The sequence below is a fragment of the Anser brachyrhynchus genome, assembly GCF_964034855.1.
Source record: "Anser brachyrhynchus genome assembly, chromosome: 3".
Classification (NCBI taxonomy): domain Eukaryota; kingdom Metazoa; phylum Chordata; class Aves; order Anseriformes; family Anatidae; genus Anser; species Anser brachyrhynchus.
Genome location: NC_137696.1, coordinates 50,398,316 through 50,422,080, shown reverse-complemented (window position 1 = coordinate 50,422,080; position 23,765 = coordinate 50,398,316). Strand labels below are relative to the sequence as shown.

Genomic DNA, 23,765 nt, shown 5'->3' with positions numbered 1-23,765 from the left:
AAATTACTGTGAGTTTTTGGAAGTTAATACCTCTACTTAAACAGTGTAGAATGTACCAAGCATGCAAAGAGGCACTTGCCATTTGGAAATAACTTGCATTTTTTTTAAAAGCCGGAGGCTGGCATGTCCAGTGATTTGCTTCCTCCTTGCAACAGGAAGAAAGCCCTTTGCCTCAGCCATACTAAAACTTGACTAATGACAGGTGAAAAAGTCCGTCTAGATCTTCAATCAAACTTCGTGTGAAAGTTCTAACACCTCTTTAGCTACAAAATGAAGGAAGCTTTATGCAAACAGTCAAAAAGTGACAGAACTTGGAGAGGGTGACTTTTGGCTGATAAGCTTTAAAATTGCAAGACAGTATTTTGGACTATTGCAGTCTTTAAAAACTCACAAGTTGATGGTCTTCCACTGAGAGCGTCTACTCCTTTTTCGTCTCTCTGAACCCCTGACTACTTGCTCAGTCCTGGTAATGAGTAAGACGCTTATTTTTAATTACTGGATTTGTTGTCCAATTTGAATGAAATAGGTATAAATACACAGTTCCATTCTCGGTCTCAGCAGCGCTAGGCTTTTTGTTACAGGTTCTGGAAACCTAGAGTGGTAGGTTGAAATTCACTGTGCAGGAACTCCTTTATTTCTCTTCAGGGTGTCTGTAGACTTGCTTTCTGGTACCTAAAGTCAGAGGGTTAATGATCTGTAAAGGGGACTTCTGTGTTACCAGAAGTTTGGTTATCACTGATTTCGTGGCTCTGCTTCCATCCAAGAAATTCTGTGACTTGTGATTACTTGTCCATACACGTTTGGGTACTTCTGAACATGAACTGCTTATCTGTAACAGGATGTCTTACATGTGTGCAAGGTTGTATTACACTAGATGTCCCATCCCTGACCCTCACCCTCTCACTTTTATTTAGCTTTATCCCCTTGTTTTCTGTTCAGCTTACTAATGGCTGTAGGCCACTAATATTCTTGGGTTTTATGCTAATTTCTTGCCCAAGACAGATGAAATATAGGATGTCATAGAACAACCCCCTGAAAATCCATGTGCAAGTTTTAGTTGCGTTTGTGAACTAAATCTCAGATCAGGGCTGGATGTAAGAGCTGTCTGCAGGCAGGCTTCCAGCCATTTAACTGTCGTATGATGCTTCTAAAATCTTCAGTTCAGTCTACATCTAGCCTGCAGATCAATAAACAGTTCCTTTTAGAGGTTCTTATAATCAATTGCAAAGCACTGTACTACTGCAGAGCTTTGCCTGGACAGTAAAATCTCTGGCGGAGGGGTATTGCAGCTTGAACAATCAAGTTTTAAAATATTCATTCTTTAGAATAAACAGATAATAAAATGCACTACTGTGATTTATAAATGATTTACAGTAACACAGTTGTTGTACATTTAATGTTGAAAACATGAGCAAAACCAGTGTCTACTACAGTGGATATAATACACTAAAAATACTTAAGTGATTTTGGTATTTTCTCACTTGATTAGTAAAAGATGTAACTAAGAATTTGTTTTGCCAAAGATGATAATTTCTTGTCGTGTTCTTACATAGAGAATTGATACAGTGTGTTAAAAGGTGCTATTAATAGGTATCGTGGTATATCCCGCTGAGTTTTTATTTACTAATTTTAGCTGCTCTGTCCCTTGTTTGTTAAATGTTTACCTATATAATTTCTAAAGAGTACTTCAAATGTTGTCTTCTAGAGCTGTTCAGGAAACCACATTTGATCTAGAGGGAGATGTTCACAGTGGAACAGCATTACCAGTAAGCAAGGTATTATATTATATTATAAATTACCAGCTCCTACCAATAATGTAATTTTGAGCTAGTGTGTTCTTTATTATTTATTGCTAAAGTGCTTCCAGTTCATTGTTCTCCCTACCCCATTTACTGTTTATATGGGATTAGGTATGATGTGTATTTATTATTTTTATGTATTTATTTTTATATTCATTATGTACTTTTTCTTCACCACAAGCATATTCTGTTTAAATTCAAATTGGCATTTGGTACACTTTCTGTGTCAAGAGTAATAACTTTCCTTTTTTAAGAAAGGAAAACTGCTCAAGTCTGGAATAAAGTGCTAGGAGAAATGGATTAATCAGAGGCTAATTACATGTGAATAGAGGTTCATATTAGAAATGTTATATGAATAGCTCATATGTAACCTATGACTAGCATCTGTTATAGGGCATATATAAAATACGAAAGGGTGTTCAATTTTAATCTTAGCTGGTCTTTTAAAATTTAATGGATGTGACTGTTGACTTCAATAGAGCTCCTGTACCCATATTGGAAAAACAAACTGTCTCTGCAATCATAGTTGTGAACATTTTATGAGGTGATGATCTCTTCTTGCCTTTTCTGCTGTCTGTCAATAGATTCTGTGCCAAAGTTGCATTTTTCCAAGAGTAAACAAACTGAGTAAAATGACACAACAGTTAATGCCTTGCTCTGATCACATGCCTCAGATGAAATGAACGAATGAATTATTTCAGCACTTTGTAATGTAGCAGTCCTCCCAGAAATGCATTTTTTGTTTCATTACTACTATTAACAAATTGAAATACTTGTAAAGAAACTTCATGATGTGGCAATATATGTATTAGTAATGCTCTGATAGCTTTTAAATATACTTATCTTCAATTTTTTTTTCTTGCCACAGACTTCTGATTCAGTTTTTCTCATATCTTTATATCTTTTTGTGATAATGCTTTCTTGCATCTTGGATGCATTTTTTAACTCTGATAAGAACTTGAGTGACATTTTGAAGAAAGGAAGGAAAAAAAACCTGAAATATTTTAATGTCTCAAAATTGCTTAGAATTGGAGTTTGACATTATAACATCAAATAGTGCACCCCATTCTTTTCAAATTCACTATAAAAATACTTCAGTGAACCTAGGGAAGATTGGACAGCTTTTTTTTTTGAGCTGTACAGTTGGAGAATCTTGTTAAATCACTGGTGCATCAACAGTTTTCTAACAATTGCTCTTAGGATTTTGCTGTTTGGAAAAGGGATTAACAGTCGCTTTCTTTAAAGTTTGCTGAGATCTAATGATGAACAGTGATTGATAGTTTGGCATGTCAGTACTGGAAAGAAATATTTTTTTTGAATTCTCACAGTTTTTGATAGGTTTACTTGTGTTGAAGCAAGTTACTTAGTCCTAGAAATTTCTTAGAAAATGTGGAAGCACTTCATACTTTACTCATGTTTTGTTTTCAACTGTTTTATAGTGGGGGAAAAAAAGAAATTCTGCTGCTTAGAGCAGCATGTTTCTTCCTCTTCATGGTAGAATTTGACGTGTAATTAGAAAGCAGAAATCAAAAGCTTGCTGAACGCTGAAGAAGAAAATCTTGTGCATAAAAATTTGCTTGGTTTGAGTTGTCCCTTATCCTGGAAGATTATGTACTGTCTCGGTGAGCAAGCCTTTTTTGTAAGGAAAGGATAAATTACAGCCTGGACCAGTAGAGTAAGCATTTGGATAAGATGTAAATCTAATTTAAATAGCTTTAAAATCTTTTTAAGCATAATTTTTAAATCTGTGAAACATATTTAACTTTGTTAATGAGAACTTCAGATAAGAGACAATTCATTCTTAGTTTGTGTTGGTATCTATGCAACTTCTAAATAAAGATACTCACAATTTTACTTATGTTCTGGCAACACGTAAACAAATACCTGCTTTAACTGACCATTGGGATCCTTTGAGTTGCAAGAGTACCCTTCAATGTTTTTGTGATGAAAACACCTGTTTGAGTTGCCATATTGTGTGCTGCACTCCTCTGTTTTGCCATCACTTTTCAAGCCTCAAATTGTCACTTCATTTTAATAGTGCCAAGCACAAATACTTGTTAATCCAATGTTTGAATACTAAACACCTGTCCTGCTGTTTTGAATTAGAGCACCAGCAGGCTTGATGGTGACAGAACATCATCAGCATCCAGCACAGCCGAACGAGGAATGGTGAAGCCGATGATTAGAATAGAACAGCAAGATTATCGCAGACAGGATAGCAGGTAGGAACCATGTAATCTGTTACTTCTCATAATGGGGGGAAAAATTGGTGCGTTTTTGTGAAAGATCAATCAGTGTTAAAATATTTTGGGCTACCTGACTTTCCCTATGGAAAATGATATTTCCTTTAAGATCTCACTCCAAATAAAACGTAGGAGAATGTTTAAAAAATTGTATTCTTTTGTTTCAATGTTCTGTTTATAGTTCTCTTTTTGTAAAGCTTAAGCTGATAGTCTTGTCACATCATTGTTGACTTGCGGTCAAGGATGTCATCTGGAATGCCATTAATAACAAAAATACAATGATTTGATTTTTTTTCACTTGTCAGTTGCATGGTGATGTGACTGATTCTGGATAGGGAAATAGCCAAGTCATTCCTATTTTGATAACAATGTAGTTAGCAAATTGTGTAAGCAAGAATTTTAGCTACCCCTGAGTGCTTGTTGTGCAACGTTATATAATTCATAAGAATGGATAGCATCTTGATTTGTTTTTTCTGTTATAGTAGTAGTTAGGCAGATGAATGCCATTCCATTTTGCTCAGTTGTTTTTTTCAGGGGCAAAATGCCACTTTTCATGCACTGCATATTCAGTTTGTTTCCAAAGCCCTGGTGGAAAGCACTGACTTAAAATTGTACTCTATTTTCCTGCTATTTAGTCTCCATGTGTCATAATATCTTGTTCAAATGCAGTTTGTGTCCATCCATACAGATTCAACTCCTTTTTAGACAGAATCTTGTATTATCAGAAACAATTTTTGAAGCAATGCTATTTCCTGTCATAAATAGAAAGGACCTGATGAGATGCATCCAAAGATGCTAACAGTTGGCTGATGTCATTGCAAAGCTACCCATTCATCTTTGAAAGGTGGTAGGAGAAGTACCAAATGACCGGAAAAGGGCAAATAACATACCCATCTACAGAAAAGTCAAAATGGAAGATCCAGAAAATACAGTGCAGTCAGCCTCACTTCAAGTCCCAGGAAAATTGTAGAACAAGTCCTTGTAGAAGCTATTCCAAGGCATACAAAGGGCATGAAATGCATTAGCAAAGCCACTATGGATTTACCGAGAATAAAACACGCTTGACCAACCTGACTGGCCTCTGTGATGAAACAACTTGCATAGTGAATGAGAATAGAGCTTTGGGCATCATACCGTTTACTTGGTTTTAGCAAGGCCTTGATAACAATTTCCCAGAACAACCTTGTTAAGACAAAAACTGGCTGAACTGTCAAGCTGAAAGCATGATGCTTAATGGCTCAAGTCTGAACTTGCCAAACGGTTGTAATTTGTGTTTCTTAAGGTAGATATTGGATCTGATACTATTTGGTATCTGTATAAATAATCTGGATGATAGGATTGAATGTATCTTCACCAAGTTTTTGGAAGATACCTGACTTGGAGAAGCGCAAATAAGCCAGAAAAAAGCACCGCTGTTCAGAGAAGACCTATGCAGCAAACACATCATGACGCTTACGCAAAATAAGTGTGAATTCTGGGCAGGAGATGGAAAAATGCCAAGCAGTAATACAGACTGGTGTCTGACCCTTTGGATTGTATCTCTGCTGAAAAGAACCTGATGGAGTCCTGATATACAAGAAGCTAAACTCAGGTCAGAAAGCGTGTCCGTGCAGAAATGAAGGCAAGCTGTGTCCTGGGCTACATCAGCACCAATACAGCCAGCAGATCAAGGGATGCATTTATTACAATTTACATGACTTGTTAGTTCACACCTGGAAGTGACCAGTTTGGGTCCCCCAGTTCAAGAAAGAGAGTGAAAAATTGGTAAGAGTCTTGTGTAAGGACATTACCATCAAGATGATTAGAAGATTGAACAAATTTGTATGCGAAGAAAGGAGGGATCATCTTTTTCAGCCTAAAGAGGAGATGGCCTGGGATCAGTCTAATCAGTCTTCCAATACCAAAAAGGTAGTTACAGAGAAGATGGGGTAGCTGTCATCACAAAGATGCTGGGTGATAGGCAATGAGCAGAAGTTGCTTCAGGAAAAAAAAATTGTCTGACTGTAAGGCAGAAAAGACAAATTTTTACAGTGACACAGTGAATTTTGGAATATGTTGCCCGGAGAAGTGGTAGAATCGCCCTCACTAGAAGTTTTCAGGATTCACTTTGACAGGATCCTGGATAACCAAATACAAAGCCCTGCTTACAACAGGAGATTGGACCAAATGATCTCTAGAGGTCCCTTTTAAACTTAGGCTTCTGTGTTACTGGTTTTCTCTGGAGTTTCATTCTTTTTATCAGAACTGACCTAAATACGAAAAGAATGACTGGGGACGCTGAGTTGGAAATTCATAGCGTAGAGAGAAGAGATCTGCTCAGGGCAGATCTTACTGGTGTGTGTGTGTGTGTGTATGTTTTTTATATATATATATATATATATATATATGAATACCTGATGGGAGGAAGTAAAGAACGTGGAGACAGATTCTTCTTAGTGGCGCCTGTTGACAGGACAAGAGGTGATGGGCAGCAACTGATCTACAGGAAATCCCATTCAAACCTACAACTTTTTGTGTGTGTGTGTGTGTTTTTACTGTGAGGGTGATAAAAACACTGGAACAGGTTGCCCAGAGAGGTTGCGGAGTCTCCATCCTTGAAGATACTCAGAACCTAACTGGACAAGGTCCTGAGCCACCTGCTCAAGTTGCCACTACTTTGAGCAGACCGGTTGATCTCCAGAGGTCCCCTCACACCTCAGTCATTCCATTGTTCTGTCAAAAGAATTTCTTTAAAATCTTAATAAAAAATACAGGATTGTATATGGATTTGCCTTAGATTAATCTGCTTTTAAATTGAGCTGCAACTGCTATGATAAATGGATGAAAGGTATGGTATATGTGGTGCAAGCACAGTGGTTCAAATTGTAAAGCTTCTAGTACGTCGAGATGGGTTGTTATTATTCCCTGGACAGAAAACAGTGTTTAGAGATGTGAGTGGTAAACCAAAACAGAAAATTGTGCTTCATTCTGAATGGCATTTCTGATGATAAAATGCTCTGTAGCAGGGGCATCTTTTAGATGCTTTCAGTGAAGTTATGGTAGAATACAGCTTGGTTCTGCTCTGTACTCTTGTCAGAGAGCCTGGGCATCTTGAGTGTATTTTTCAGAATGTTTTCTGTTAAAGTTGTTGAAGATTTAACACCTCTCTAGTACAGTAAGTTGAATTATTAATATTTCAACTAACTTTTCTCTTTCATGAAAGATCAACACAACTTCCCTGTGAACTTTTTATAACCTGACAGTTCTTGGAGCTTTTACTGTTAATGTTTCTTGAATCTTAGCTGTTCATTTGTATGTGCATTATGTATTCAATTTCTGTATGCCTGCCTTTCAGTAAGAGTACTTAAAATAAGAGGATTTTCCTGCAGTATAATCGTATATTGCAAATATACAGGGCCACCTATGAGCTCTATGTTGGCTTTATGTTATTGTTTTAAAATTTTAAAATTCCTTCCAAAGAGAATGCACATACTAGTCTTACCGTTACTACACATAGTTTTTCTTCTGGTACCTATGTGTAGAAATTTTTTACAGATTTCCAAATTACTTTTAGATTTGTGATAGCTACAACTGCAGAGATCTTTCTTGTCAGCACCAACAATGATATTGTATTTGTGTGTGCATAATATGCTCATATAGTATCACTTCTATATACCTTTTGATAGGGATATAGTTATTTTATCTAAACAAAGCATTTCTGTTACATGTTCTCTCTAAAATGTACTCACTGTGTTGAGATTATCAAATTATGTCAAATGAGGAAATGCTAGGCACTGAGTTACCGAGGTAAATTGAATTCTTCCCTTTTGTGGGTATATTGTGTGAATCTTTATTTAGGATTCCCTCTACGAAATTCTTGTCATTTTGTTAACTGTAAGGACAGGAATTGTGGCGTAAAGTAACTGCTGTGTTGCTTCAGTGTGAGAAGGGGGGATACCTCTCCACTGTGCAGTTCAGCCAAGTTCTTGTTAGTGAACAAGTAGTCAACCCGGGTAGTGAGTGTCCTTTCCATTCTTCTTGTGTGTGTTCATCACTGCTGGTTGAAAGTAAATAATAAGGCAAGGAAGACTTCCAGTCACTTACTGAATTGGTTGCAGAGCAAAAATTAGAACTTGATTGCCTTATTCATTCATCTCTAGTCTCCAGGAGGAAGAAAAAAAATTGTAGATAATGAGTATTGAGTTAAGGTTTATAGTATGACATCCTTGTTAGAAAACTGACTTCAATTAGCATGAGTAAGCATATTATCAAAAAGAAAAAAGATAATTTTTTGCCTCAGATACCCTTCAGGAGTTCTTGAAAATGTGTTTGATTGAAATGAGAATAGTGGTGTGAAAGTGGTGTTAATGGAATGCAGACACTTTTCTGTTTCCTGATTTTTAACATGCCTTACAAAATTTATACATAGTATGCTGGCTAAAACAACCACCCTAGGACAGAGAATTTTATTCCACTACACAGTTTGTCTTATACAGTTAATTTAGGAGAATACAGAAATATCTGGGAAGTGTGTTGCTGTATTTTTTAATGCAATTTTAAAGTGTAATATTACCTGACACCATACTTACTAGAGGAAGGAGCCCCTAATACTGTGTGGCCTTGCTAGATATACCCTAACTAGACTTTGAGACTGCTCTAGCTCTGTGAAATTCATTACTTTACAGATACTGTTTCTATAAAAGCAGTAGCACAAAGACAAAATATACCTGAAAAGTATCTGTTAACAAAGCAGGTTGGCTAGCTGCTCTTGTATCAGAAGCACAGAGTTATTTTAACTTAAATTTCCTCTTTGCAAAATTTCAAGTGTTTTGTCTGTACTAAGGGAATGCAGAAAATGGTACGTTAGTTGAAGGAAACTCTTACTAAGGTAGCTAAAAGTAAATGATTTAGTGCAAAAGTCAACTTCCAAAATTGTCTGTAAGCAATCCTACACCAATACGTACCAGTTCTCTTATCTTCTGCTGCTCCCTCTCCTGTTGGAGGGAAAACTGATAATCCCGTTCCCTTCCTTTTTGCTGAAAGGGATCTCCAGCTCTTCATTCTGAAGAAAATAAAATCAGCATATGAAATATGTGCTTTAGCAGCCATTTTGTTGAAACGTTTCTGTGTCTTATTCCTATAATGACAAATGAAAGATATCTCTAGAGTTATCACTATAGTGCTATTTTAATAGTAATTACTCCTTTATGGAAGTGATTAAATTCTCAGTGAAGACAATGCACTTTCAGTGCTTTGGAGATAGTGAGAAATTAGTTCAGTTTAAATTTATAGCAAAAAAAAAAAAGGAGAAAATGCTACAACCTAAACTCTAGCAAAGTGCTCTTAATAAGGAGTCTGCTGTCACTGTGGAAATCATAGAATCGTAGAATATCCCGAGTTGGAAGGGACCCACAAGGATCATTGAGTCCAACTCCTGGGTCCCCAAAGGGCCACACAAAAACCAGACCATGTGTTTGAGAGCGTTGTCCAAATGCTTCTTGAACTCCAGCTGGCTTGGTGTTGTGACCACTGCCCTGGGGAGCCTGTTCCAGTGCCCGACCACCCTCTGGGTGAAGAACCTTTCCTTACTGCCCAGCCTGACCCTCCCCTGTCTCAGCTCCTTGCTGTTTCCTTGGGTTCTAATTCGCCCTGCTCACTTTTGGAAGAGAAGATGAAAATAAGTGCATGCCTAAAACCCCAAATTAGATTTGAATGGCATGGAGCACATTGCATTAAGTTGCAAATTATAGGAGATTGAAAAAGTAAATAAGAGGAGTTGGAAAAGCAAAAATTATTCATTTTTAAGTTTAAAAACATGTCATATCTCCTGATCAAGAAAAGCTATGTATGATGACATTCAGTGTTATCACAGTATCCTGAATGATGGCAAGCAGAATGCTACTTTTTCCAAGTTGTGATGAAAAAATGAAATACTAATAAATACTTGCAAACAAACAAAAAATGAGATTTCAGATAAGACTTAACCATTTGAGTATACATTGTGTATACTGTGTCTGGATGTGTCCTGCTGTGCCTGGACACCTGTTCCTTAACTTTCAGCTCCCCAGAGCTTAGTTTCACTGAGCTTTTCTTTTTTATAATGTCATTATTTAAATGATTTAATTAAATTCTCTGATTTAATTTTGGAGTGTCCTGTCATTGCTTTGTGGAATAACTAAAATCTTTGCTTGTTTAGACTGATTTCTTAGGACTGTGAGGCTTGTGTAATCACTCTATATCCTTTTATTTCTCAAAGTTGCTGGGGTAAGAAGAAAGCTGCCTATTGGGTTAAATATGGTTAAAAATGGCTACCACATGGAAAAGATGTTAAGCTTCTACATGTTTCCTGAAAGTAGGTGCCTGACTACAGAGAAGAGCCCAATTAATTCTTTTGCTTAAGGGAGAAATGAAGCATGTGCTTAACGTTTGAAGACACCAGAAAAATCAATTTTCTGTTCGTTTTTTTCTCCTCTTTGAGTTCTCTGATAGGTGTTGGTAGAAAAGAACTCTGCGGTCAATTTAAGTGAAGAAATAGTTCTGGGGCTCTTGGAATGACTTGTGTTTCTTAATGTCATATTTCAGCAACCACGTTAGGAAAGGGGCTAGATTTTTCTTCCATTTCCCTGCCAGAAAAAAGGATGAATAAGTTGACCAAATACTTTTTTTTTTGCTTTTAGTAGCAGAGCTGGTGCTTCAGGTGGAGTTTGATTCACTTTCTTTCATGTGTTTATGAATAATTTGCTGTTTGAATTCTGTTGATGGCAGATGGCAAGCCGATCCTATCAGTCTTCCATGGAGCACAAAGGAGGGTGTTCATTAATAATGCAGGCTCCACAGTTCAAGTCTGTATTGTGATCTGTTGTGTTGTGGGCAAAAGTAGCTTGAGTGATTTTAGAGAACAGGTAAAGGAAAGGATTGTTTTGGGGAAAGCTGTTGTGACAGCAATTGGAACCAATGTATTTGAAATCTGTTGTTTTACAGTGAATTTAACATCACCCATGTGGATTGTTTGATTCAATTTTTGTCGTCTTTCTGTAGATCTCAGGATACCCATGGACCAGAACTGATCCTACCTGCCAGTATTGAATTCAGGGAAAGCTGTGAGTACATTATCAAGTTATAAACACTTACCTGTTGACGTGTTCTTCTGTAGTCTAATATTTCAGTTTAAGAACTTAAAGGTAACTTAAGTGAACACTAAAAAAAAAAAAAAAGATTGAACAGATGATAGCCTATCCATTAATATAATTGATTTTACTGGGGAGGATGAAGTGGTACTGAAGTAGTCTCATGCATATCTTACTCTAGTTGCATTTCAACTCTTCATCTTCAGATATTCAAACCTCACTTAAAGAAAATAAAATAAAATTTAATCCCACCTCCCAAAGAATAGATTGAATTCATTCTCTTATATAGAGTTCCCCATGCCATGAATACTACATCAACATGGATCTTGACCAAGATATATATATATAAAATCTAGTGAAGATTAAATTTTTGTTTAGTACTTAGATTTTCATTATCCTAGCCCCCCTATTTAAGGTCTCAGATCTGGTAGAAAAACACCATATCAGAGATTTTCCGGACTTCAGATATTTGAAACTAAGTAGATTTGTAAGCAAGCAAAGACAAATTTTTTTTACTAGTTTACAATATCCTATAATAAGGGAATTTTGTTGAAGTAGATGAGAGAAACCTTGCATTTTCTTGTTTCTTTGAAGATGCAAATTTTCAACAGAGACAGAAAATACTATAGAAATGTTTCCTAGTGATCACACTTTCTAGCTTTGTTATTGTGCCTAAGTAACTGTAGCACATGAGACACTTAATTTAGAATTCCTGTATGTTGCTTCTCTCTTCCTACTCTCCTCCTCAAGAACCTTCCACCACCAGTTATGAAATTGTTTTGTTTAATTTTGTTCAAGTCTTTGGCTTTATGGCATGTTTTTATTTTCTTCTTTCTTCATAGCTGAAGATGCCTTTTTGTCTGCCATTATAAATTACACAAATAGCTCAACAGTTCATTTTAAGCTGTCACCTACATATGTTTTGTACATGACATGTCGGTATGTATTGTCAAGCCAGTACAGACCTGACATCACTCCTACTGAGCGTACTCACAAAGTCATTGCAATAGTCAACAAGATGGTGAACATGATGGAAGGAGTTATACAGGTGAGTTTCTTTGCAAAAACAAATTTTGGAATTAAATATTTTATAGATAATTTGGTAATCTTCTTAGTCTTTTTCGTAGGGTTTAACCTACTATTGGTAAGAGTCAGACTGCACTGATTTCCCGTGTGAAGATTTGTTGTGTGTCAGTGACTAATATGAGCTGGAAGAAATGCTCTCCTGGGCAATGTGGGAGGTTAGGGAGGGACTGTTGCTCTGAAGACATGTTCTATGATAAGAAGTTATTCTGCTGTTTTCTAGAAGATAAAACCTTTGCAAGCATTTCTTGTTGCAAGCTCTTATGAAACAAGTTGGATGTACTTATTATTAATAGTGAATGTTTGCATTGTTTGATGCTTGAAAGTAATATATTCAAAAGAAAAAATACTCCTGAATTTTTATGCTTGTTACTTTAGAATTTCTTTAATCACAAAAACATTAACAAAACCGGACTTCTTGAACCAAGGTAACACAATTGCCCTAGAAAGAGAAATGTAAGTTCTCAAATGTTCCAGTATCTTATGTTTAGTGTGGTGTTACTGCTATTAGATATGCAAGAGTTCCACAGAAGCACAGAGGGAGTTCTGTTTCCTGTACAGGATTAGATCCACTGGTTTGTCTACGAAACTAGACAATACCTTGCATTGTTGAAATGTTGACAAATGTAGGGGTAATTTCTTAAGAACGCAAAGTTATTTCAGATATCCTTTCTAATCAGTTTTTTTTAACTTCTTTGTCTGCAAATTTGCCTCACAGGAAAAAATACAAAATATGAAAATACATCTTTGAAATACATTTTTATATTTATTAAAACACATTCATTTGTGGCAAAAAATGCTGCCATAGTAGCCCATATAGAACACAGACCCTACTGTGCTAGCCACTGTACAAGCATAACAAATATATCAATCCTACTGTAGAGAATTCACTATGCAAGTGTTGGAAAACAGGTTGACTAAGGGAAAAGAGGAAAGTAACACCAAAATAGTGGCACGAATGTCACAGCAATCGCAATCTGTTCAGCTTTTGTTCAGGTTTTGGAAAGGTTTAGTAGAGTTTTCAGGAGGGAGGATGTTGTAATTAGGTAGTTCTGTAAGCAGTTGCAATAGGCTCTCACCTTTCACAAGAAAGAACGGGAGAAAATGCCGATGTTGAAGACATTTCACAGTAAGAAAAAAAACTAGACTTTGTATATGCTGGTGTTGATGAGAGGTTAAAGGTGGATAGAATATGAAGTGAAGAACTGGTACACTACTTTGAGTGTTGATGCCATTGTAAATGGATATTTGATTAAAATTGAGATGGTGTCAAAAGTTAAAAATTCACTTCTGCTGTACAAATGATCTGCTTGTGGAAGAGTGAATTTGTTCAAGCTGGAGGGGAGATTATGACAGTAGTGGAGAATAGAAAATGCAAAGAAATTGAACATAAGCAATTTAGTTGGGAGAATGGAAGGGAAACAATGAAGGCTTCAGATATAACATGGAAGTTACAGAGCTGAATCAAAGAAAGTTACTCAGTTTATGTAACTGGTGTAAACTAGTAGCAATGACCCAAAAAAGTTTTGGGGTGAGAGGGACTGGGACAGTGGGAAAGCAAAGATAAAGCTGTACATTCTCTTTGTATTGAATTAAAATGGATAACCGTATATCTGCTAAAAGATACTAGAGAGACAAGCTCAAGCATCAGTTTTCAAAAAAAAAAAAAATCAAAGCTCAAAAACAGAATAACTGTGAAAACGTTAATTTACAGCACTGAGAAAGACTTCCTAAATCAAGTCCAGCGTTGCGGTTGTTGCAAGCAAATGTATTTTATATAATCCTGCTGATGGTATCATGAAACTGTTAAAGTTAAGTCTGTCTGGACTTAGGACATTGTGAAAGGCCACTTCTCCAGCCTTGCATCTCTGTGGTTGCAATCTGGTCTCCAATCTGAAGTTTATGGAAAACATCAACAGGGAAGTGGTAGCTGAATTTATGATTAATGAAAGACATTATCCAGTGGCAAGAAATAGACTGTAGGGACCTCTAGTTTGAAAACTGAAGAAAAATTGGGATGAGCTTCTTCCAAATCCCAAGCTGAAAAAGCTGGAGGAACAGGGGGAAAACAGGAAATCACAAATGTGGTGGAAGAGTAGAACATCAGTGAAGATGCAGGCTAATGGGCTAGAGACGACAAAATAAAATCTTAAGTAGGTTGCATTGATTCAGATGCTTGAGCTTGGTAGTCTAAGCTTTTTTCCAATTTTCCAACTTAGATGATTTTATTCTATGATTTTAAAGCTTAACCAGGAAGAAGTCATTAATTTGGACCTGTCGTGGTGGGATATAAACGATACTAGCTAAGCTCTGTCAAATTATTTCATCTAGGTTGTAGAATAAGTGTTTGTGTTGATAGCTGTCACAGTTGAATTACTGTGTAATAACTTTGTGTCACAGAGCTTTTTTTGTATGTCTTGGCTGTAAAGCATACATGCACTGAAAGGGATCTGAGGGTGTGAAAGATGGAGAAGACAGACATGGGGCAAGGAGAGAGTGATTCCCAAAGCAGAGCAAAAGTAAAAGGAAGATGCACAAAACCTTCTACTCTACTGGAAATAAGAAAAATTAGGATCAAAACTTCTGTCCTAGACCATAAGGAGACTTGCTAACTTTCTGAAGTTACTCAGGAAGTTTTTTGCTAACAAACTTAATTTTGTGGCTTTCTGTAGTCTTTGCATTAGCGGATGTATTATAGAAGAATTCATATGGGATAGGGATAAAATTGGAGAGAGCTCTGAAAAGGCTCAGTATTTTCAATAGAAATATTGGAGTAGAAAGTTCATATAAGCAAGTCAATTTTGTGTATTCTGATTTTTTCAAATCATTCTATAGTATTTCTGATCCTCTGCAAATTTTAACAGCTCAGAAAGAGCAACATTCAGAGCAGCTCCTCTCAACCTGTACCAGCCCATCTTCAGTCAGAGTCCCTTGCTTGCTTGGTTGGAAAGGGAGAAGAAACAGAAAAGTAGCAGCTTTTTTCAGCTTTTTTGCCTTTTTTTTTTTTGAACTCCAACTAAACTTATAGTGACAGAAAATGATATCTCAGATTTTTTTCATCTAAGCGTACTGTGATGCAGGAGTGAGGAGAGTGATATTAGAAGTACAAAAGAATGAAGAGCTTAGTTTTAAATAATCAGACAGGCGTACCCGGTGGGAGTATGTGTTTTTTTGTTTCTTTCTTTCTTTGTTTTGTTCACTCAAGTGAATGTAGCTTATATATACAAGTATTTAAGCTCTTAGTGTGATATTTCATTTGACTCTGTTTTGTTGTTTAAAACAGTCTTTTTGTTCTTTAATTGAAAAGCCATGTATTAAATCTGTGTATAGGTGTTTTATGTTAAATGTGGTTTGTGCTTTTGTTTTTTGTGTGTTTTTTTGGTTTTTGGTTTGCATTTTCTTGTTTTTGTTTTTCGTTTTGTTTTTGTTTTGTTTTTCTAGTGGGGGGGTTCTGTCCCCCTTTGTGTGTGTACATTGTCTTCATTGCAGCAGTGTGGGCAACTAGCTCCCTGTCTGTGTTACTCATAGGGCTAGTTACCCTGCTGCCTGTGCAATGTGCTGCGAGGTCTCTGTGGTGCACTGAGTGTAGAATAACCAGCTGCTCCGGGATGTCAGCTAGCACAGGGCATTCCCTAAAGTAATCACGATGTGTGGGCACTTCAGTTCTTAGCTGTTGTGCTACCAGTCCTATTGAAAGAATTCCTTTTTTTAAAAGGAGCTCAGTTGCATCACAGCTACTGATTAATGCATTTGTGTATAACTGTGAACATAAGTGTTGTACCTTCATATTTAGTGTTTGATTTCTAAAGCTATCATGATTGTTCACAAGTTTTTCTTCTATTCTGTTTGATTTCCTTCGTCCGTTTTTCTCCAGGAGGTAGACCAGGTTGATCAGGTAGGAAATATTGCTGGGAACTGATCCTAGCTATGTTGGCTTAGCTCAGTTTCTCATGCTGCTTCCATATCAAAATACAATACTCAAACAGCTGGACTTGAACAGTTCATAACACTCATTCAGCAACTGGAACATGCAGTACTAAAATCCTTTTTTGACTTTGCAACTTTTATGGCATTCCATAATTTCTGCTTAACGCACTTCAATGTGGATATGAAATGACCAAAGTTCTTTTTCTTCCCTTTATTTTCCTTTTTGTTGTTTGTGGTTCCTATTCTTTGGATTTCATCTGAGGTTGCCTGGCCTGGCATTTGTGGTCGGGAGATGGTGAGATAGATCAGTACTTGATACTGTACCACCTGGTATCAAAGCCAGTGAGTGCAGTATCAGGGTGGCAGGGGGCAACAGGGAATATGCGCTTAAAAGCGTACAGATTACCAGATACTGCATTCAGTTAAGCTCTCAGCACTGTATAACTAGGTACTTAATGCCGTGGCTTTATTGATACTGCTACTGGCAATTTAATAGAATTTTGTATGTTCAGAGAACATTAAAATTGAACTTAGCAGTTACAACAATTTGCAATGTTGTATATAAACATTTTGCAAATATCTGGTATCTGGGGTATGTTTGGTGAAATGGGGAAACGTACTGGTCTATCTTTTGAAGCCTTTTTAAGCTGCAGTGTTTCATCAGAGGGCAATTTCTCTGTATTATTTCTTGCTTCTTTCTACTTACAGAAACAGAAGAATATTGCTGGGGCACTTGCCTTTTGGATGGCGAATGCATCTGAATTACTGAATTTCATAAAGCAAGACCGAGACCTTAGCCGAATTACTGTGGATGCGCAAGATGTTTTGGCACACTTGGTTCAAATGGCATTCAAGTAAGGCTAATGAACTTCTTTTTCACTTAACTTTCTATATGTTAATGTGACAGTTTATTTCTGTGTTTTTTTAGAATATCTTCTCTTTTTCGCAAATTTTAGTTACAGCAATAATGTCTCTTATGTCTTGTTAAATATCTGAGAGGAGGGCTTATAAGGCAGACCAGACTACATTTTACAGTTTTTTATTTTACAAATAGAGATGACTGGGCTATGCCAGGAGTTTCATCTGCATCACTTTCATGTGTTTCTTCATTAAAGGAATAAGTCTGTCTGGATTTCCCATTTTGGTATGGGAAGTTTGGTAGGCTTTGAATCATAGCTAGTTGAATAAGATGTTGAGTGGCCAGTCACTGTTTTTAGTACTAAGCTTCTGTAGTTTGAAGTTTGAGGTTTTTTTCTGTAGCTTGATACTTGAATTGTTTTGGTTAACATTTGTTAACACATAGTTTTAATCTCAGGGCATTTACAGAACTGCTTAATATTGTGTAGTTATTCTTGTGTTAGTTAACGAAATGTTGTTCAAATTAGTTTGCTATCTCATAATTTAAGGTTTTTTTAGAGGTATGGGGAAAGATTAGGTTTTCTGATAGTGTTTAAGTCTAGTGTTTAAGTACATGGACCTAAATATTTATGGGCTTGCAATGTAATGAACCTTGTGCTCTTCGGGGCTTCTAATTAAATTAATAATCTACTCCTTTCATAAATAACAATTTGCACAATGTTTTTCTTAAAAACATAGCGTAAAGACAAGTTTAGGCTTGGGGTAAAATCAACCCATGTTAGTCAGCTCAAGTAATTACAGTACTGATTAAAAGAAAAATTAAATGAGGTACCCAGTGGGAAGGGAAATCCTCTGAGGAAAGGTTGCTCAAATAAAGATATCCTCAAACAAAGATAACAGCACTGAGTGAGCACGGTGATAATCAGCAAGAAAGGTTTAATTTTTGTCCTTTTAGTTTTATTTTTTAAGCCAGTATTGAGCAAGTGTTTTTCAGCAAATTTGCCTTTGAAATTAATGTTTAGAGAAGGCTTAGTGTACCTTGGATGGCTTGTACACGCCCTTCCCCCATTTGTAGGGTGTTTATTTTAGATACAAGCACAATAGATACTTTTTTAGATAAAAGCACAAATACAGGCTGGGCGGAGAACAGGTTGAGAGCAGCCCTGATGAGAAGGTCCAGGGGGTGGTGGTTAATGTGTGCACATAATCCAAGGTGCGTGTTTTCTTGAAAATACATGATTCTTATTAAGTTAGTAGCTTGTGTAATTTCTATAGCTTATTATTATTATTAGAAACATCTAGATTAAGGACACGCTTCTCTACTCAGCACTTCAGACGTTTTGTCTAGTATTTACTCAAAAGGGCTTAATGGCTTGGGATTGATTATTCAACGAATATCAGAAATGCTAAACTACTTTGCATGTACTAGCACAGATCCTTTTTTAAAAAAAAGGAGAATTATGGGTAAATAAGATATAGTAAGTAGCTATTTTGACAGTCTTTCCATTTTTATATCATCTCTAAGTGACTAATAACTGTTAATGAACCTATGCCTCTTCACCACAGATCACTTTTAATTGATGTCTTGCTACTTCTGTTTTCAATGACTGTCTAGCTAACTGAATACTTCCATGGCTGGAAAGAAATGGCATTGTATTTTACTCTGTACATGAGCAGGCTGGATGAGAAATGGTTATCATGAATTTTGGCTGTGAGTGAATTCTCCCCTAAGTGCACTGTAACATGGAAGATTTCAAATGGATGTATTACACTTTAGGATAAAAGAGCTGTGAAATGTATTTTTAGAAGACAAATAAGGAAGCATAACAGAAGCATGAAAAGAAAGAAGTCTGCTGTGAAGATGTTATTTGATGGCAATAACTGGCATATACCAGAGTTGGCTGAAATTGCCATCCCTTTTGTTCTCTAGATGAAAATGTTACCAGAAACAGAAAGGGGAATAATACAAGCCATGAACTATTTACTTTGTCTATGTAATTAAAATTTGATTCCCTTTTAGTTTCAGTTCTTAACAAAAAAAAATGCATAAATGATTTGCAATAAAGCAGTGTTAAAGAAAATGCTTAATTATTAGAAGTGGAAGAAAACTAAAAATTTTCATTTCACTGGTTTGAAAGAGAAATGCAAGAGTGAAAGATTTATTGTCACAGAAGACTGGGACCATTTCAGGATCTTGTGCATTGGCTCAGAACAGGAAAATTATGTTTAGCGATCTTCTTGGTAGATTTTAAAATGGAAAAAGTGCATTTCTGTTCAGGGGAAAATTACTTTTTTAATCTTACAGACCTAAAGATTGGCCTGACAGCATTCTTTGTGTAGCATATGACCTTCTCTTATATTTGTGGTAGCAATATTGTGTTTTAGTGGCTGTTTGTTCCCTGATGATCTAATTCTTCTTCCAGTATTTCTAGGAAAGTCATAGGAGAACTGGTTTCTCTGTATCCTTTTAAAAAAATATTACTCGGATCACTATAGTCACAGACCTAAGACTGATTTCAGCAATTTTGTAATTTTCCAGATCTCTTATTTAGAAGCGTTAATAATAAACATATAAAAAATGTAAATGCTTAAATGTTCTTTTTTTCCCTTCTTCCCTCCCTACCCCCATTTGTCCCTTCCAGGTACCTCGTTCATTGTCTGCAGTCAGAGCTTAATAACTATATGCCAGCGTTCCTTGATGATCCAGAGGAAAATAATCCTCAGAGGCCTAAAATAGGTTAGACTGCTTGAACTTTTCTTGTGTATTCTAAACCATGCAATTAATAACGAATAAATAGAATTCTTCTTAACAATGATATGACAAATACAAGTTGCCCTAACCTGTAAGAGAGTTATCATTCATAACAAACTGATTTAAACAAGAAAGGACAGTAATGGCATATGAATGATCTGTATTGGCTTTTAAAATCACGGGGGGAACTTCTGGATGTCATCTAATCTATCCTAATGCTCAAGGCAGGTTCAGCTGGATCAGGTTGTTCAGAGTATTGCCCAACTGAGTTTTTCAATCTCCATTCAAGGATGGAGATTCCATAACATCTGAGTAACCTGTTCCAACATTTGACCATCCTCATAGTGGAAATATTTTTAATATATCTAGTTGGAATCTCCAGTGCTCCAATTTTTGTTTGTTGCCTGTTGCTCTGTTATCACTGTGCACCTTTCACATGTGTCTGGTTCTGAACCCTCCTTTTAGACAGGCGAAGACAGCAGGAAGCTCTGCCCTTAGCCTGTTCTTTCCTCAAAATGAACCAAATCCACTTCTCCTTTCCTCTTTTATGTCCAGCCCCCTAATCATCTTGGTGGCTCACTTCTGAGTTTGCTCCATTAAATCAGTATCTTCCTTGTGCTGGGGAGTCTAAAACTGGATGTTTTGCTCCATGTGCAGTCTCACAAATCCTGAATGGAAGGAAGGATCACTTCCCTCCCTTCTGCTGGCTGCACTGCTGCTAACTTAACAGCTTAGTATGCAACTGGCCACCTTCCAGGCCAGGATATTCAATTTGATGTTTACCAGGTTCTCTTCATCATTTTCTGGAAGACTGCTTTCCATACAGATGGCACCCAGCTATGCTGTTGCAGTTATACCTTCCCAGAAGCCTTTGAACTTAATGAAGTCCCTGTCTGCTCATTACTCCAGCCTCTTGAGGTCCTTCTGAATAATAACCCTACCCTTCAGTACGTCAGTATTTCCCCCCAGCTTGGTATCTTATGTGAACTTGCTGAGAACGCACTCCATCCAGTCACCCAGGTCACTAATTAAGTCATTAAACAGTATCAATCCCAGCCTCAATCTATGAAGGAATCCACTTAATAGCTGGCTACTAATAACTATTAATGCTGGACTATATAAACATGAATCCACCAAGTCCAGTGATCCAGACACTTCTCTACCTGAGTTATCATCTGCTTATCCAGTCTTATTTCAATGATTTCAGTATTAGGATGCTGTGGAAAAATCTGACAAAAGCCTTGCTAAAGGGCAAGGCAAGGAACAACATCCACTGCTGTCCCCTTGTCCACTAAGGCAGTCATCTTACCACTGAAGGCAGTCATGTTGGTCGTGCATAATTTGCCCTTGGTAAATCCATGCTAGCTCTTCCAAAACACCTCATACGTATGCTTTGGAAGTGGCTTGTAGTAGGATTTACCCCATAACCTTCCCAGGGACTAAAGTTAAGCTGGCTGGCCTTGCAGATCCCTGGTCCTTATTTTTGCCCTTCGTGAAGATGGATGCAATGCCTCTTTCCAGTCATCAGGATCCTCCTCCATTATCATAGTACTTTAATAATGATAGCTCTGCAGTGATGTCAGCCAGTTCCCTCACCAATTTGAGATGCATCCTGTCTGACCCTGTAGACTAACTACCACGTCCAGTCAGATGAAGTAGACCCTTATTTGATCTTCCTCTACTGCTATGCCCACAGCCTCTGCTACTATGCACAAAGGACCTTAGTAGTGAAAACTAAACAAATTAAAAAAAGAATGAAATGAAGTACTTCAGTTGCTTTTTTTTTTTTATGTCTTTGTTACTAGGTACTTAGCTCCACTGAGCAATGGGCCCACATTTTCCTTAGCTTTCAATAAGCTGCTGGTGAATTTAATAGAAGCCATTCTTGTTGCACTTTGCATCCTTTGCTGCTAGTTTCAATTTTCACAGGTATTTGGCTTTCTAAATGCCATGCTTGCATTGTCTCTGTTTTCCTATCAGGTAACCCATCCCCACTTCCACCTTTGTATTTCTTTGTTGTGTTTGAGCTCCGTTGGGAGTTCCTTGTTTTCTGCCATGCTTGCTAGATTTTCTGCCCATTAGAACTGACTGTTCTTGTGCTTTGGTTCTAAATGATCAGCCAGCTATCTTGGGGCCCCTTTGCCCTCCAGGGCAGTCTCCCATGCCTGAACATGCCAATCTGAATAGATGAATCAAAGTATTCCCTCCTGAAGTCTGGAACTGTAATTCTATTATTTGTCTTTTTTTTCTGTCAGGATTTTGAACCCCTACATCTTACAGGCACTGCAGCCAAAGCTGCCTTCAACTTTCATTTCTCCAACCTCTTCCTAGTTTGAGCCGTAGGTCCATCAGCGTATGTCCTTGTAGCTAGCCTGTCAGTCACTTGCCTTTACTTACTTTCACTTCAGGAGTTAAATATTTATTTCAGCTGTCAGTTTAATGTTGCTTAATCTTGAAAGCCATTAAAGAGATATGAAGCAATACATTTATTTCTGAAGGTGTGTGTAACTTAAACTCATGTAGGTCCTACTTAGTATTCATTAACTTGGGTTGAGTGTCCATATGTCTAAGTATGTATGGCCTAAACCAGTTGTATGTATATCGTGGTATGTGAATCGACTTGCTTTGTTTTATCTCTGTAGATGATGTGCTGCATACGTTGACTGGAGCTATGTCCCTGTTGCGACGATGCAGAGTGAATGCTGCGCTGACTATACAGCTTTTCTCCCAGTTGTTTCATTTTATCAACATGTGGCTTTTTAACAGACTAGTTACAGCCCCAGATTCGGGGCTGTGTTCACATTATTGGGGAGCTATTGTTCGTCAGCAGTTGGGCCATATTGAAGCCTGGGCAGAAAAACAAGGTTTAGAACTGGCTGCTGATTGCCACCTAAGCAGAATAGTGCAGGTGAGTGTATTTCTGATTAACACTTGTCACACAATTCTGTATTTGAAAAGAATGTTTCTCCATTGTATGTTCTTAGAGAACAGCATGTAGGTGAGCATAGTTTGTATGACTTTATTCTGGACTGTTGGGGTAGCATGTAAAGATACAAAATGTATGTTCAACCTCATTAATATTAAAACTATGAGTAAAATTGATACTTAGTGACTTTAGCCAACATGCTGTTCTATTTCTGTTTATAACACTAAGTTAAATAAACACTGAAAAAGACAAGAGTACCTGGAAAAATCAATATGCCTCTTTTGCGATAGGTTTAGTGTTCATTTGTCTTACAGGTGCAGGAGATGTGTTTAGTGGTTGTTTGGGGGATATTTAAGTTGCTTTTGTAGCAAATCTGGCTTCTTGCTTTGTTTTTTCTCTCTTTACTAAAGAAAACTCTGAAGCAAGACTTAAGGTTTCATTCTGATTTGGATTTGTCTACTATGACTTTCTTCCCCTCAGGCAACCACGTTGCTTACGATGGACAAGTACTCACATGCAGATGTTCCAAATATTAACAGTACTTGCTTTAAGCTGAATTCTCTGCAGCTACAAGCTTTGTTGCAGAATTATCACTGTGCTCCAGATGAACCACTTATCCCAACAGTAAGTCTCTTCTATCACTTGCTGCACTATTTAACATACCTGAGGAACATAGACTAGGTGAAAACACCATGGCTGAAAATAGCTATCTTGTTGTTGTTGATTGATTTGGAATTGTTAGAAAAAGAGTCGGAGCAGGCAGTCTGCTCCCCATATGGTAAGCAGCATTGGTGCTACTGGCATGCTTCTGGCCACCAACTTCGTGTGTACTTCACTGCAATTCAAGCAGGATATTACCAAATCTTTCAGGCACCAAATCGGAAGGTAAGGTAACACCTGTACATCTTGAGCAAACTCAGGGAGGTGTAGCTGCACTTTATGGAATTTGTGGATGAAATCCAGTAAGGTGGTAGAAAAGAGGCACAAAGAGCACTCGACTTCAAAAAGCAAGCTCTGTGTATAACCACAAGGAACAAAGACTGAAATTTTGCCTGTAGAGATCAAATGAAA

The 23,765-nt window shown here is 37.1% G+C and overlaps 1 protein-coding gene across 27 annotated transcripts in view; it reads left to right on the top strand.

Annotated features, from left to right (window-relative positions):
• AFDN (afadin, adherens junction formation factor) overlaps positions 1–23,765 on the top strand; it is a 134,377-nt gene that overhangs the window by 57,227 nt on the left and 53,385 nt on the right. For 19 of the 27 annotated variants that reach the window (XR_013948098.1, XM_080583987.1, XM_080583986.1 and 16 more), the window contains 9 exons: positions 1,706–1,775; positions 3,906–4,021; positions 11,060–11,121; positions 11,991–12,196; positions 16,106–16,126; positions 16,867–17,012; positions 19,659–19,753; positions 22,411–22,676; positions 23,175–23,318. Coding sequence is in view for 26 of the 27 variants with exons in the window: in XM_080583987.1 (XP_080440113.1) it covers positions 1,706–1,775; positions 3,906–4,021; positions 11,060–11,121; positions 11,991–12,196; positions 16,106–16,126; positions 16,867–17,012; positions 19,659–19,753; positions 22,411–22,676; positions 23,175–23,318 (1,126 nt within the window). In the remaining variant the exon portion in view is untranslated. The remainder of the gene's footprint in view (positions 1–1,705; positions 1,776–3,905; positions 4,022–11,059; positions 11,122–11,990; positions 12,197–16,105; positions 16,127–16,866; positions 17,013–19,658; positions 19,754–22,410; positions 22,677–23,174; positions 23,319–23,765) is intronic. The other 8 variants (XM_080583970.1, XM_080583990.1, XM_080583984.1 and 5 more) reach the window with 2 other exon arrangements.